The sequence below is a fragment of the Trachinotus anak genome, unplaced genomic scaffold (assembly GCF_046630095.1).
Source record: "Trachinotus anak isolate AG129_WGS33_773 ecotype Australia unplaced genomic scaffold, CSIRO_AGI_Tana_v1 ptg000021l, whole genome shotgun sequence".
Classification (NCBI taxonomy): Eukaryota; Metazoa; Chordata; class Actinopteri; order Carangiformes; family Carangidae; genus Trachinotus; species Trachinotus anak.
Window position 1 is genome coordinate 21,693,326 of NW_027273872.1, and position 15,993 is coordinate 21,709,318.

The 15,993-nt window shown below is 42.3% G+C and overlaps 2 protein-coding genes across 10 annotated transcripts in view; one reads left to right on the top strand and one right to left on the bottom strand.

Annotated features, from left to right (window-relative positions):
* Positions 1-9,301, top strand: part of mtus1a (microtubule associated tumor suppressor 1a) — a 29,041-nt gene extending 19,740 nt beyond the window's left edge. For 8 of the 9 annotated variants that reach the window (XM_071457805.1, XM_071457803.1, XM_071457807.1 and 5 more), the window contains 8 exons: positions 2,669-2,735; positions 5,428-5,642; positions 5,795-5,900; positions 6,139-6,212; positions 6,325-6,420; positions 7,221-7,337; positions 7,449-7,546; positions 8,008-9,301. In XM_071457805.1, coding sequence (XP_071313906.1) covers positions 2,669-2,735; positions 5,428-5,642; positions 5,795-5,900; positions 6,139-6,212; positions 6,325-6,420; positions 7,221-7,337; positions 7,449-7,546; positions 8,008-8,236 — 1,002 coding nt within the window. In that variant the 3' untranslated portion in view covers positions 8,237-9,301. Of the gene's footprint in view, positions 1-1,745; positions 1,950-2,668; positions 2,736-5,427; positions 5,643-5,794; positions 5,901-6,138; positions 6,213-6,324; positions 6,421-7,220; positions 7,338-7,448; positions 7,547-8,007 lie in introns of those variants that run through there. The other variant, XM_071457812.1, reaches the window with a different exon arrangement.
* A 1,092-nt stretch (positions 9,302-10,393) lies between these two features.
* pdgfrl (platelet-derived growth factor receptor-like) lies at positions 10,394-15,562 on the bottom strand. Its single transcript, XM_071457815.1, has 6 exons — positions 15,340-15,562; positions 14,258-14,531; positions 14,022-14,173; positions 11,773-12,066; positions 10,995-11,131; positions 10,394-10,744 (listed from the first exon to the last, which is right to left on the bottom strand). Exons 1-6 carry the CDS (start codon positions 15,392-15,394, stop codon positions 10,556-10,558), a joined length of 1,101 nt encoding a protein of 366 aa, XP_071313916.1. The 5' UTR covers positions 15,395-15,562; the 3' UTR covers positions 10,394-10,555.
* Positions 15,563-15,993: the final 431 nt, after the last annotated feature.

Sequence of the window (15,993 nt, forward strand, 5' to 3'; positions counted from 1 at the left end):
CCACTGCAAACAGTAATACTAGTGGACAGTAATGCCTGAGACACATTTACATTTATTCAATTAGCAGACACTTTTGTCCATAGTGACTTAAAAGTAAGACAATTTCAGGTTCATTGTGTTGCCCAAGAACACTTCAGTACGTGGACAGGAGGAACAGGGGACCAAACTGCCAACCCTGCTAACAGTGAACAACCTGCTCATCTCAATCTCAAAATCTTATTTCAGTCCACAAAATTAGCAAATTTATGTATGTGGTGTATTAATGGGTGAGTGTGCATGAAGAGCAGTCTGGTATCTGGTGGCCACTCAGACCAAGAATAGGAAACATTGACGTTACCATCAGAGTGTGAGAATGTGCCAGCTGTTGACTTGATATGGTTATGAACAGCAGCCAGACACTAAGCAAGGACTGCACACTGTTTCTTATCATGTGTTTGGATGGAGTGTGTAAGCACTTTCTCTCATAGAGACAATGCTGTGAAACAAGTTGCTCTAAGCATAGGAATGCAAGCACATTCTAACTAACCTGAAAAATGATTTGCTGTCTAGCTTTGCTCTACTGGCTTTCTAATATTCACAATATCTTCAGGAAACTGGAACCTGATCTGAAAAAATTAGTCACTGATGTTAGTCTACCATCAAGTGTTATTCTACACCTGACATGGGATCATAATATACACAGGGGACATTACATGTTGCAGAGGCTTTACTAGTTGAGGAACTGGATATCAAATTAAAAAGGCAAACACATGCACATCCAAACTTAGAGGTCTGCAATTTAAAGTATTTGTAGAATAAAGGTATTTTACAAAGCTTATGCATGGAAATTTTTTTCGGTATGAGGCCGCATATTGGCAATTATTTTCATTTACTTGGCAAAGGTTTCTTCTAGCAAAGGTTTCTACTCTGTACCCACATTTTTAATTGACAAAAAACTGCCTACCAAAAGGCAGCATGTTTGCAGGGATATGTCACCAAAAACTGAAGAGTGTTAAACTACATTATTAAAGTTTTGTCTGTAACCATGAGTGTATGTGAGAGACAGTACAGACTCGAAACAAATACCTGTGATTAATCAGTTTAACTGTGCATGGGGAGCAGTTGCCCTCACAACTGAGCATGAGGCACCACAAGCACCATGTCAAATTATGGAACCCAAACATGATCTGAGTTTTGATACAATATACTGTACAGTTCAACTTCAGTGACAAAAGGGATTAATGTCATTCATATATTATCATTTATGTATTTATGGCCAACTCTTACCTATGTTACCAAAGCGGTTGGATATTTGTCACTAAGTGACATGCACTTATTACATGCATTGACTGTCAATAGTCTTACTCACGCAGAAGCTGAATTTGATCTGTCACAGCATTATATCATCTTGTAATGGAGAGAGCCTGTAGCTGTGCAGCAGATTGTACAGTAATGGTGCAGAGGGGTGAGGGCATGATTTAATGTAGGTTTGGATGAGCAGTGGGGGATGGTGGTAATGAAACCTACATGTATCCCCTGGGAAGGTCACTGCACAACACAAGTCCTGCTCCATCAGCCTGATGTCTGACAGCTCTGTGCAATTTATCTGTTTGCTCCACTCTTTGGTGCTGCCTTAAAGTGACCTCAGCTCACCGGTGAGGAGGCAGTTCTCATACACACTGCAGCCTGCCCCTTTTGTTTTTTTTAGGTGGAATACGGTAATGCACTCTGCAGTCACTCACCACAGCCAAGGAAGCGGCTTTTTCAGTCCTGCCTCAGATGTTGTGAGAGCAGTCTGGGAGGAGGCGTGTGTGGAGGTGGTGTGTCCACCTGGACCACTGTTTATCCTGGAGAACTGGGTCTCCATAGCTGGAGGGGGAGACTCCGGTACCCAAGCCTCAGCTTGAGGCTGGATCATGGGCTGTTCTGGCAGCAGAGCGTGCCTTAGTTCTCCCTGCGCTGCAGAGAGGGTAACTGGCTTCTACATGGTTCTATTCTGCAGTGAGGTTTAGCTGCAGGTCTGGGGTAGAACAGGGTGGAAGATATTTGCTTTTGTAAACTGATCAGTGAAGTGATGTTTCGCTTTTCTTACTTGGCTATTTTGTCCTATGTTCATAATTTAATTATGCAGTCTGTGTGGTGCACTTTGTAGTGTATGAGGTTGTTTATGTGAATCAGCATAGTGAGAGAAAGGTAGCACACCAGAGGGAAACAGTTGGACAGTTTTTGGATAAGCTATGCATCAGTTTGAAGTCAAGCAGGAACACTGCAGCTATAGCGCAGTCTCCCCTTTACTGCAAAACTGAGTCAGTGAAGGAGTTGGTCTGACAGAGGGCATGTGGTAAAACTGAAAACATGAGTTAAGTGTCAAATTTTCCTTTAATCCCCTTCCCTTTATCCCTGAAGATGTTTTTTCTTTGTTAGCTGCTGCAGTGCCTTCAGTGTTTTTGAATTTGGCAGTCAAAGACAATATCCAAGTAGGAAAACTGGATTCATGCAAAGGTTATTTGTCAGGGTGTTGCCCTGAAAGAACCTTTCTTCTGGTGGTGAATTACTTTGCAAATTCATTATGCTGTAATAATGACTGTGATGATTTAAGGTGTGCTGTGTTAAAACAAACATCCCTAGAAATGAGTTACATCAACACTGTCCTGAGTATATACATGACAGTTTACATTTTTCTCTGCAGCGTGATGAAGCCACGAGACAGTGCAGGGAGCTGTCCCAGGAGCTGGTCAACCTTCGAGGAGATCTGGGTAAGTTAGGTCACCTTGGTCTCACACTAGCTGTGTTTACAGTGGTTATCACCAAAGTACACACTCCTGGTACAGTGTTTGCTTTTACTACGTCTTTAAAATGTGATTGTGTTCTTTGGGTTGTTCAGTTTATACAGAAATGTTGGGAAACATTTTCGATTATGCTTCTATAGACAACTTTTAGGACAAAATCATTTTTATATATTAGCTGCTGGATTTTTCATCACTGGTGTTGAGTTGTTTACTCGTGCACTTTTTTGGTTGCTATGATCTGATGCAATCATTGATCTGAGTCATTGGTGTTTTATTGTTGACGTTAGCAGATAGCACATGTTACGTGTTATTCCACATTGGTGAATTTAATCACCCATTACATTGCAGAAATTCCTCTGGACAGGCAGTCATGCAATTCAATAAAAAGTTTGACAAAACATGTGATCTTTATGTAATAGTAACAAAATGGTAAGATCTAGTGTTCTGCCTGAGACTGGTTTGTGTCATTATGGGTTAACTTTCTTGATGGAACTAGTGTCAGATCAATTAAATATTATCACTTCTGTTTGCAGATGAGGTCTGACTCTTGTTTGCTTTTACCAACCACATAGATATTCCCTGTGGCTTCCTCCACATGTTAATTGCTTTTTCCTCCACTGAAAATCAGATATCTATTTAACAAGCCCGGTGTGTTTAATTGTTGCTGAGTAAAATGGTGTCAGGCTGTTCCCCAGGGAGTGGCAGTCTGACCTCTGACCCCACACAGGAGGGGTCTCTCACTAATGGAATGCCACACCACCTGAGGCCTTGTGAAGGCTTAGCCAACGACCCATGTTTTATGTCGAGCATAAGTGCTGTCACACAGAATAGCCTCGCACATACAGGCACATGCACGCTCAAACAGGCACTCACGCAGCAGCTTTCATCTCTGTTACTTAAGGCTGCAGTGGTGTTGTGACTCCTCCCCTCCTTTACAGTCTCGCGACTTCCACATGATTGCTCTTATATGCTGAGCGCTGTTATATCTCTAACACATTCTTCACCTCAGGCAGGCTGCGAGACCTACGCTGTCCTCAGATCAACCTTTTGTATAATGTGTAGTAAAAAATGTTTGGCAGTCAAGAGGCATTCTTAAAAATCCACTAAGTTTATTTCGTCCTCAGATTGTGTCCCTGCCTGCTTCCCCAGTGATCTCACTCCTCATACCGCAATAAATTCAAGACTTGGGCCACAGCCAAAAGTATAGTCCAACCACACCCTGTTTGTTATCATTCCTCACATGTAAAATTACAATTAAAAGGGATCTGCCTGTTTCAGCATCCGCATTATATGTTACGCTTCCAAATCCCATCATCCTGCTGACTGCTGGCCAAAATGCAGCTAACATTAGATTAACTGGGTCCTGGTTTTCCATACTGCATGAGCCATGAGGTGTTTTTGTAGGGTGGATTTGGACTAGAAAGGCTCATATGAGCAGATCTCTGTTACACATGGTTGTGGAATGCCGGGCTCCATTTGTTGAGCTGTACATGCCAAAGCATGATAGATAGTCCCTATGTTAACTTGGCCTCTGTTCCTGGATTTGCTGCCGTTATTCCACTCTGGGCAAGGTGAATCTTCATGGTTCTGCAGTGCAGTGTTATTCCTTCATATTGTAGCTCAGTATTTAGATGTGCAGAAGAAGAGACTCTGGCACTTCATTCATATCCAGACAGTAACAGGGATACTCATTATGACAAATAAGAAACACAATTTAAGACTTGATTTGTGTATGAAAAAATTGTTCAGTATTTTAGATAAACACATTTCAGATTCTGCATGTGGTCCTTGTGGCTGACAGAGGGAATCCTCATTTGTGCAAAAAAAAAGGAAAAAACATTATGGTAACCATGAAACGTTATATTGTAAGCATTGTGCCACCCATTTTGTAGCACAGCAGAGCAACATCTGGATTCAGTATTATTTTACACCCACCACTGAAGCTTTACATTGTTTCAAGTTCTAAATAGTTGTGGTTTATTGTCATACTGTGTATTTAAGACCAAACTTCTGAAGGAAAGTCACCTGCTAAACATGACAGAAGAGTTTCTTGTTGCACACAGCAATCACTGTGCTAGTCAGCTGAGGTCCGATGCTGGACATCAACAGTGTTTCTGCACAGCCACTTAAACTGCAGACAGGTTATGGAGTTGGTCACTATCACCAGCTCCAGAGCAGATATAAACACTTGGGAAACAGTTGGGAAATAGTGAGACCAGTTTACAGAACAAAAACAAAGCCACCAGTTGCACAAGCTTGAAAATAGCACCAACTGTGGAAAGGAGAAGAGAGCCTGAAAAATCTGTTACTTATGCCACCAATTTCAAGATAGTGTGAAATAATTGGGACTTGTTACTTCATCTTCATCTGTCTATAAATAACTGCAGTGTAGTTGCAGTTAAGTGCAAGAGGCACCTCCCCTTGAAAGTCAGTTTTTCCATTCCTTTTAGGAGAGCATCGGTGTCGCATCAAGGATGACTTTGCTAAACAGAGGGTCCTCAGTGGACATATCAGATTTGTTACACAAGCAGTTACTAATACACTTTTCCTCTGACCTTTTTAATGAATATTGCAGAGTCTACACAGCTGCATATAGTCAGTGAACATCATGCACATGTCCTGTCACCATTTCACCATTTCTTTCTGTTTTTATGTCCAGTTTGCTCAGTCCATTCCTCTGAGCGTTTGGAGAAGGAGAAGGAGGAGCTGCGTGTTGCTCTGGAGGATGCACTGCAGAAACTGCAGGAGCAGCACCAGAAGGATGTGGCTGAGCTGGAGCAGAGGTTACAGGCCTTCTACCAGGCTGAGTGGGACAAGGTTCACCTCACCTACCAGGAGGAGGCAGACAAGTGCAAGAATCTCATGCAACAGCAGGTCTGTCACCACACTACCTTTAATTATGATTTTGTATGTGCTTCAGTAGAAAATGCCAGTAAAACATATAATTGTAAGGCAGTGTCTGGTAATGCCTTGTGGTCAATAATGATGTGTTTCAAATTTAAGTGTATCATGTTATTTTTTTAAAGATGGGAGAGCTTAAAGCCGATCATGAAGCCATTAAGCTGGAACTACAGAGCAGTCACGCAGAACAGCTGCAGTGTGTTAAACAGCAGTATGAAATGTCACTGGAAGGTGAGTGGACAGCACTGCACAAACTATTCAAACTACATCCATCCTCTGAAGCTGCTTTTTATGAGTGTTATTGAAACTGACTCAAGCTGAGAAAACTCTGAGTGTATTTTAACTTTGAATATTCTGACTCTCTTAACGAATGCATGTATAGTATCAAAATGTTTTATTGCATTGTACTTTGTTGTACAGTTAGTTTTCTGAAATGTTTCTAATGTCACAATACCTGTAAACTTTTCAGAGCTCAGGAAAGTTCACAATCAGGAGCTGCAGTCATTGGACAAAACTTTGAAAGATGCAGAAGCTGCTCTTTCTGTAAGCATCACTTTTTCCCTTTTCATGTAATGGCACGATATTAACTCATGACTTGATAAACTAGTGTGTAAAACTTTACTCAGTGACTTTGTTGTGCTGTGTGTATCCACAGGGACAGATCCAAGAGCTGACTGTGGAGAACAGTGAGCTACTAGAGAAGCTAACAGCAGAGGAGAACAAGAGGCGAGAGCTGGCTGAAAAGAGTCAGGTACTCTTATCTGTGCGCTTATTTTAGCAGAGTCCGCTTTAGAAACATCTCATGACTCCTGTGTTATTTACCCCCGAGCATAAAGGGTGGGGGATCCATGAAGCCAATGATTACCAGAAAGATAGATCGTCAACAGAAGCAAACACATGTTTTCTTGAAAGACTTCATTCTCAAGTAACCAATAGTTTTCTGTTAGGTCAATCAACCATTAACCATTATTCACAGTGAACTGCAGCAAGTTAAACTCTGCTGCATCGCTGTATTAGCTACAACACTGGCCCCCCTCCCCTCACTGTCCGCAGTGTACATTTTAATTCTCCCAGAGTGCTGTTGTACAGTGCGGCTGCCGCTCCTCATCAGTGTTAAGTGGCTGCCACATGTACTCAGCATTCTGGCCCGGCACAGTAGAGTAATTAAAGTTACTACCTCACATTACCCTGCCGCTGCACATCTGTTATTAATAGATAAGTAAGAAGACCAGCATTAGCAACAGATCAGTGTTACATATTGATCATGTGTAGAGTAGTAAGAGTAGTTAACTACCTAATTTACCTTGATGCAGACCACATCATTTGCATGTTTGTAATATGAGTCATTGCGTATGACACCTTAACATCCACAGTGGGATTGTCCCTGCAAGTCTTCAGCAGGGAACATTTTGTAAGTGCTGCACGGCGCCCTCTGTTGTGTGGTTCTGCTATGGCCACATGACATTTATGAGGCTTGCTGTATTAACGCACTCATTTTTTGAAGTCTTACCAGTCCCTGAACATCTTGGCACGATTTATTTGTCCCTGCAGAAGGGTTCCCACACCCTGTATCTGGAGCAGGAGCTGGAGAGCCTCAAAGTGGTGCTGGATATCAAAAACAAGCAGCTTCACCAGCAGGAGAAGAAGCTGATGGAGATAGACAAACTGGTGAGAACTGAGGCAGATGAAAATGATTGCTGGGTGTCAAGACAAGCAATTCTACTGACATAACAAAGACACTTCACATTGATCAGTCAGTCATTCTGTTTTTTTTTCCAGATGGACAAAAATGTGAAGTTGGATGAGAACCTTAAGAAGGTCCAGCAGGAGAATGAGGACCTCAAAGCCCGCATGGAAAGACATGCTGCCTTGTCAAGGTAAGAGTTCATGAAGTGAACTCATATAAAGAGATGGAAACCACCTATCTCTGTTCATACTCCTTATGACCCAATGAACCTTTAAATTATTGCGCCATCATCATTTATAGAGCCCTTTTCTAAACCCATGTTACAGAGTTCTTCGCACAAGACAACAACTTCAAAACAAGCAGATTAAACGCATTATATTCTCCTGTTAGAGTCATGTTTGCTAAAACTTAGTGTCCAGTTGTTTTAGGGAATTACTGAACATTTTAAACAAAACTATACATTTGTGTCCTGTTTTTAAAGATCTTTGTTGTCATGAGGAAGCAATGGATTCATGTTTTGTTGATTTGGGTCTTTTCATGGAAATTGTTGACAAATAACAAAAACAAAAAAAACATCAGCTGCCTGGTTGAAAACATTTATGCTCCAGATCATTCCTAACTTGTCTGGTCTGTTGTGTTGCTGCACCACAGACAGCTGTCCACAGAGCAGGCCATGCTACAGGAGTCTTTGCAGAAGGAGTCCAAGGTGAACAAGCGTTTGTCCATGGAGAACGAGGAGCTGCTGTGGAAGCTCCATAACGGAGATCTAAGTAGCCCCCGTAAGGTGTCCCCCAACTCCACCTCCCCCTCCCACTCCTTCAACTTCCAGTCACCACGCAGCTCTGGCCTCTTCTCCAGCCCTCCTGTCTCACCCAGATAACGATGGGCCCCTGCTTCCGGGAAGCAGACCCTGATGTTTGAGTTATCCCCCTAGAATATGGAGCCATGCTTGTTTTCCTGTTCGCTTAGCAACACAACAGCCTGACCTTGGCTCCTTCAGGATCGGATGAACTCTGACACTTTCTGTACAGGGAAGCTACAGACTGTAAGAAAAAATGTTGCACAGACGCACTTAATAAGCAAGGCCACCTTGTTCTTTGCCTTTCACATCTGAAACTGTGGATGAGGGAAAAGGAAATCTCAGGACTTGTATGTAATGAAACACTATTTTTGTTACTTGTAGTTGTTGGCAGAGGCTTGTCTTTCCTGAAGCTCAGCACACGCACACATACAGTACATGCAGTAAAAAAACACACATGCTTGCATATGTATACACATGTGCAGATACAGCCCTGCAGCGTGAGAGAGGGCTTCTTTGTGTCTCTGGAGACCACAGCCATGGAAAGTCTGAATTCAGGATAGCTATGAATACAGATGACAGCATCCCTCCTCAGGGCATATTTTTATTTTAAATATGTTGCTTCTGTTGGATTCCTGCACCATTTTTTACAGCTAACTGCTCAAGTGTGAAGTCAACCTGTCATATTACCATCATCCCACTGTTAGTCAGTGTGCCAGTGCTACACATGTCTCTATCTAAAAGGAGAACTATGCAGGCTGTTCTCACAGGAATGTTCAGAATTTCCTTATTTTCTGTTTTCAAAGGTGGGGATTTTTTACGTCCATATTGACAGTTTAAGTATCATCTCTAGCCTCAAACATGTTTTGTTTTTCACCTTTGTTTGACTAAGGGACCAATCCGAGTCTTTGTGCATGTGTTTGAGTCATGTCGATCACCCCTCACTCAACCCTCCTCCTAAAGCAGCTTTAAATTCGGGGTCTTGACCAGAAGAAGCCTTGCTTGTACATGTCAGAGACACTGCATCTTGGAAATGTCTCAAAAAGAGTATTTTGTGTGGAATTGATATTATTGGTGTGTTGACCCTGTTTGAAATATGCAATTAATAAAGTCTTGTATTAAACCTGAAGTTGGACAACTGCAAAATGGTCTATCAGTGTCAGAATTTCTTTACTGTACTCCACATATTTTATACATTTTTTCAGATGAAGCTCTATTTAGAGTTTCCTTAAAGGGCTATACAGATAATAGAAGTCAGTTTTTCCTGTGACTGAAACCTGAACTCAGCAGGTTTTACCTCCATAGAATCAGTGAAGTTAATATCCATCAGTCCAGCCTTGTGACAGAGTCAGACAGCCTTAAATGTTTTACTAAAGCACAAACATTCATGTCCTAAGTATGTTTCAAAATCATAACAACCAGCAACCAAACAGGGAACTGCAGCAATTGTTGCATTGGACCAAAATAAGTTCTGGGCCTGCAGATCACATTCCACATACGGAGCACATTAGGACATCAGCCCAGCACACTGCTCAGCTTTTCACCAGATTCTCCTCCTCATGACCTGCTGCAAAGCCAGAGCAAGTCTCTGATGGCTGCAGCTCTTCTCCAGGATTATTTCTTTTAAATGTAGCATAGAACAAAGCTGTGAGCAGTCTGTGATGTTTGATCAGGTGTCCAACCCAACAGTGCACCAGTCAGTGTGGTTTGGTCTTGCTCCTGTCATAATGTCTCCACTACCAAAACTTTCATATCCAGATACAATATTAAACTTGGTGTCTATATTCCATGAATATTGATGCCAAACAAATATAGCACTTGCTCTGCTTACTGCTTGCTGTGTGGTATCTATTCCACAACATTTTTTGCAGACTATGAGAATCGGTGTTAAAGGCAGACTCCTGCAGAATATCGCACAGAGCATGCAACAGTTTGGGTTTTTCTCTTATCTCTTGCCAGAGATGTTCGGTAGATTTGAGGTTTGGCCCTGCAGGTCATGACTCCTCGCTGGACTTCAGATAGCTGTGATTCATGTTTTGAATCATTGTCCTGCTGCAGAATTAATCCTCTTCACAGCTTTGAGCCAGAGGGAGTGTCATGGGGTGGTCCATTTAGAGTTTCTAAACTTTACTTCAAATAAAAACGACTTGTTTCTGTGGAAGTCCCTTCAGTGTTGCTCTGCTCCTCTGAAATTTCAAATTCAGCCGCAGCTTTGAAATGTCAAAATAAACTCTTCAGTGAAGTTCATAGCAAATCTTTATTGTTATTACCATGTTAAATCTAAAAATACATATATATACATGTTGACTTCATCTGCTGTCACTGGTTGTTCCAGTTATATCTTAACAACATGTCAAAAACACAACATCAACCATAACATAACAGAGCCTGCTGTTTGGACTAATTGGAGATGATGTTGATTGTCACGATTGTCTCACCGTGCTGGTTTTTGGCTTTACAGATGTAGTTTCCAAAGTCAATGGTCTCCATGTCCTCTACAGTCATGACACTTTGGGAGACCCGTGTGGTGTGGCCCATACCCCTGTTAACCAGCCGCCAGGAAGTTAAGATGTGAACAGGACGATTATCCTACAAAATAAAACAAACAAGGCTACTGTTATTGTATTGATCATTTTATCATTCATTTTTCAAATGCAGCAGTTGATTGTTATTAACATCTGATGTGTGGTACATCTGTTCTGATGTGCAGGATGATTGAATGTTTCAGCAGCACTGAACTGAGCTGACATGTAAGATCTCTCAGAGCGTCGGCTCGTAGTTAGTTATCTTGTTCAAAATCAAGAATGGCATTTGAGTGTGGACCTGTTATTCCTCTCACCTGACCAGGATAAGACCAGGTGAAGCTCACGTCCACCTCTGGCTCCCCCAGCACGGTGCAGGTGACATTGATGTTGTCGCCTCCTCTCACAGAATCCGGAGAAGCTTCTAGGCTCACAAACGGGGGACCACTGGGAACTGTCAACACGAGGAAGTGATTTTATCATGATTTTATTATTTATCGTGTCTCCTTTTCAGAGAGATGTCTATCTATCCACAGTCCTGCTGTTAGGAGTCACTGTTCTGATATCAGCTGGTCAAGGAAAGAAGCTCATGTACAAACTTGATTTCTTCATAGATGAATGATTTGTGGTATTTAAATGGTTACAGCAAACCTACACCGTCTCTCTCTCTCTCTCTCTCTCTCTCTCTCTCTCTCCTCTGCCAGTCAAACTCGCCATGGGAGCTTAATTATACCAAAACCACACACAATTTCCATTTAATAAATTCCTCCCCCCATTCTGTGAAATCCAGACTGTATGTTTCCATTTCAGTCGGCAAACATCCACATACAGCAGGCTCAGCGAGGAGGCCTTTGACAACTCTGAAATACAAGCTTTTCCTGGAAGCTGACAAAGCAAAGTAAGCACTTGATTCATGACTTTGTGAAAATACCTGTCACAGTGGTTCTTGGCACTTTTAGTCATTAATGTGACTTAGATTAAGCTATATGATTAAGTTTGACAGTTAAAAGCACAGGAAAATTGTTGGAGCAGCATTACAATGTGTTACTGTATTTACGACCTTACTGACGTGTTGTGTGATTGTTGTGTCCCTACCCTCCACGTAGAGCAGGTGGTACTTTGTGGAGACCTGAGGGGTGCCCTTGGTCACAGCCTTGCAGTAGAAGACTCCCTGGTGCTCTGGACTGGGGCTCTGCAAGACAAACCCCTTGGTGGGGTCATAGGTCACCAGGGTGTCGTCGGGTGTGATCTCCTCTGCAGGGACTTCTCTGTGCAGGGTCACCTCGGCCTGCGGGTCGGTCACACGACAGGGCACCACAGTGGGACTGTCTGGGCGCAGGTAGACAATCTCAAAGTGGATGGCAGATGGGACGAAGAGGTTGTATTTGTCTGGTGAGAGAGAAAGATTTCAACACAGTCACTGTTGTTCATAGCAAATTAGTCGCACGTGTATTTCTCCCTTTGTCACACTATTGCAAAAAAAATACACCTAAATGAAAACAGGTCGTCTAATCACCAGGCCCATCAGTGTTTTCTGCTTTTTCTGTGTGGACCCTGGTGGACACTGACACTCTGAACTAAAACTCAGGACTGGACTGACTCACTTTTCGAAGGTTGATATACTGATATTGTTAAAATAGGAGCTGTTGATAGTTTGTGCTTGCATTCATTATTTTCAAAACACAAAGTGAACAAAAATCAGCCAAAATCAGCAGCAGCTGTGTACGAGACATGACATTAAACCTGAGCCAGAAAAATCATTGTAAAACATAGAACAGCTTTTCAGTGAGACATATTAGAGCCTTAACAGAAACAGATGCAGATGTTCGACCATGTTTTTATTCCAACCAAAGCACACATTAATCCTAATTTAATAATTGTTTGTTTGTTTATTGTAAACATATTTAGATATTGTCACCATATCAAGTTGATATAGCTTAAGCATTAGCTTACAGTTGCAGATTTATGCATCCAGCTGACACAAAGTTGCATTATCCTTCATTTGGAGTCCTGTTTGTGTCCAACTGATTAATATAAATCCTATACTCACTCTCCTTTTAGCTCTGTTTTGGTCTCCACCAGCTCCTGAGAGAAATATCTAGGCCTTGTGAATCCTTTTAAAAAACTTATACTAAGGTTGTTAGTGGACAAAAATGTCCACATCAAAAAACTGTAATAAGAATATTTTATATTAATATAATTTTCCACTTTCACTGAACTGTTTTTTTATTCAGTACCAGTCGAACAAAAAATGTGTGTACTGTCAGATTTAAAACCAAAACTCACACTCACACATTAATATTTCACATTCAATTTAATTTGAAGGCCTGCACAGGCACGTGCATATGTGTGTGTGAGTGGATGGGCGAAAGTGTGTGTATGTGTGTATGGCTTCAGCTGGTGGAAAATTTATACAAGAGAATTAGACTGAAAGACTAATAAAATAAATTGTGTGGTTTTATGCTGTAATGGCAGAGGGATCAAAATTTGCAGTGTTATCGTGTTTCAATTGAGACATTTTTGTCCTTAATGTCATGAGTGTATCGATTTTGTGTACACAGTGTTAAGTAAAGAGTTCAGAATCCAGTCACGTGATATTTGTTCGTGCAAAGTGAGGGAGAGTGAGAGAGGGAGAGAGAGAGAGGGAGAGGGAGAGAGAATGGGGGGGCAATGGAAAACTACTTTCCTCCACCTAATGTTCTGTTAACTTATTGACATATTATATGAAATATATAGATTTAAATATTTAAATACTTCTGCTATAACTATATGGCACACATGCAGCCTCAGTTTTCTCCTGTAATAACTGCAAAAATGGCACCAAAAAAAATAATAAATTATTGGTTAGCCACAAATTTTTGTATTTTGTAATCTGGATCATTTTCCTCCCAGATGAACATAGTGGCCAAATTTATAACCAGTCTGGTACCAGTTACATCAACAAACAGGGTTAGCTTACAAAATCAGCAGTCTGATGGTCTGTGAGGTTGGCCTGGGATGGAATAAAATTCCTGGCCTGAATTCCGTTTCAGTCTGACCCTGCTGTTAAGTGTGTCACTGTGTTCACCAGCTGGTTGCTAACTTGTGTGTCTGCTGCTTGGTCCTAAACAGGTTGTGCAGAGAGGGTTTATCAGAGCTTTGTTGTTTGAAAACAGCTGGCTCCTGTTGCTGGAAGTTGATGCTGAAACGAGGTGAACTGCAGATTTTCTGTGAGTTTCTTTCAGTGACACCTTTTGCATCACACATCTGACCCATTGTTTATATAGAAATATTAAACAGTGCAGTTTTAAATCTATATCCCTTGGTGATAAAATCAGAAATTGTGATGTGTTGTATCAGATCACCTGTGAAATAGATGTATGAGACATAGGCACGATCGTGGTCCTTCTCACACTCTGTCCCATCACACACGATCACCCAGCAGCTGTAGGGCCCCGTGTCGGCGGCAGAGGGTGATGTCAAGATCAGCTGACTGTACTTGTCGCTCTGCTTGATGCTGGAGGGAGGAAACAAAATATAAGACCTTCACATCCACATCAGCGTTACATCATGGCAAACAGCTGGTGCCTTCTTGCAGCACCTGAGGCGTGAGTCATTGAAGGTGTCCAGGTAGGTCGGGTACGACCATCCGATGTTGTTGCCTTTGCAGCGCAGCTCTATGTTCTTCCCAGGAGTCAGACTTGTGGTCTGGCCCAGGCGAAGGAAACGGCCCTTATCTAAGACCTGGGTGAGGAGGGACTGGCCCTTCCCTCCTCCATCCTTAGGCTTGGGATGTCGCAACTTCACGTGTTTCCGTGCTGGTCTGATGCGGTTCTCTCCTACATCTTTTCTTCGCTTGACTTGTTGGCAGTCACCTGGATACATAGAGGAAAAGGGGGAGGAGCAAAAAATAATAAAAATAAAGATGACAAAGATAATTCAGAACATGTTCTGTTACTGTTCTGCATCAGCAGGTCTCGTTCCTGACAGAGCAGCAGAGGGTCAGACTGGTGGTGCACAGTGAGCTGCTCTTTGTGTTTCCCCCAGCTGCGACAACAGTTGAACAGGAAGTGTGAAATCCTTGTTACTGGCACAAAATGTCCAGAACCCAGCCTCTCTCCGTCTTTCTCTATGTCTCAGTGGGCACAGAACGCAGGGAGGGAGAGGAAAAAAAGATTATTCTGCAGTGTAGACTTTCAGGGTTTGTTGTTTTGTTCCTCAGTGCGGCATTAATGAGGACTCTGAGAAGAAGGTCAACAGTAAAGGCCAGTTAATTAGAAAAGCCTGTTGCATGCCTCAGATCCAGCTGGTTTCAGTTGGTCTGCAGAAACACTTTGCACAGAAACTTGCAGAACTTAACGCAACCTTTAAGCAAACTTTTGCAATTTACATGCATTGAATAAAATTCAGATATGGCAGATTGGTGGCATTTTGTCTGCATAACAGAATGACTATAAATGAAAACATGAATGTGTTTGTGGACAATGAGATTTGCTTCTTTGTGAATGTGCCTCCCTCTCTTCAGCCATCACAGAGGCTGCTGCCCCCACACAGTATTTATACAACTTTGGATTATCTAATCCTCCCACTACTTCCAGGTTACACTCAAATTCTCATGATGGAAATAACAGTTGTTTCTGCTTCACTCATAAATCTATAAGACAGATGTGGAGACGTACTCACCGTTGTGGAGCTCCAGCCAGAGCAGTGCCAGGCAAAGCACAAGCCAGATCTTCATGGTGTGCTGATGGGGCGGTCAGAGGAGAGACTCCCCTACAGGGCCGGAGAGATCAGGGAGGTTTGGTGATGGGCTCAGTAGAAAAGAAAGTCAGACTCGGAGCTTCGCTGGAACTCTGCAGGCTCCAGCCACCCTGTTTAGATTTCCAGCTCCATCCTCCTCACAGACTGAGAGGAAAAGGGAAAATAACTTAAGAGCCCCCCTGTTTACTCTCTCTCCTCAGACACAGAGAGTGGAAACACACACTCTGGTGCCCTCTGCTGGATCTCAGTGTGGATCATTCTGCTTTTTAAAGGGCGAACACACAATGAATCACAGATCAGAAAACCGCAGCTGCACTGCCCTGAGGGGTTCATGCTTTCCCATGTGTTGCACACCTGTCCTCATCCTAGTTAGTGATGTCACAGCAGGTGCTTTGCCTTTAAATACTCATTACAAGCACATGCTGTGACATCACTAAACAGGGTGTGGCCAGTGCAATGTGTAAAAGTTTTAAGGCACAGAGTGGAGCAGGGGTTTTCTACCATTCCTACCATTTGTAATAATTAATTAATCCTTTAATGGCTTTAGGTGATGAATACTGTTGTAGCCGTAACATA

Excerpts from the sequence above, each read along its gene's own strand:
- pdgfrl (XM_071457815.1), bottom strand. The coding sequence starts at position 15,394 with ATGAAGATCTGGCTTGTGCTTTGCCTGGCACTGCTCTGGCTGGAGCTC. Across the intron at positions 14,174-14,257 it reads TTCAATGACTCACGCCTCAG|CATCAAGCAGAGCGACAAGT; the intron begins GTGCTGCAAGAA and ends TCCTCCCTCCAG. Across the intron at positions 12,067-14,021 it reads CTCATACATCTATTTCACAG|ACAAATACAACCTCTTCGTC; the intron begins GTGATCTGATAC and ends CTCTCTCACCAG.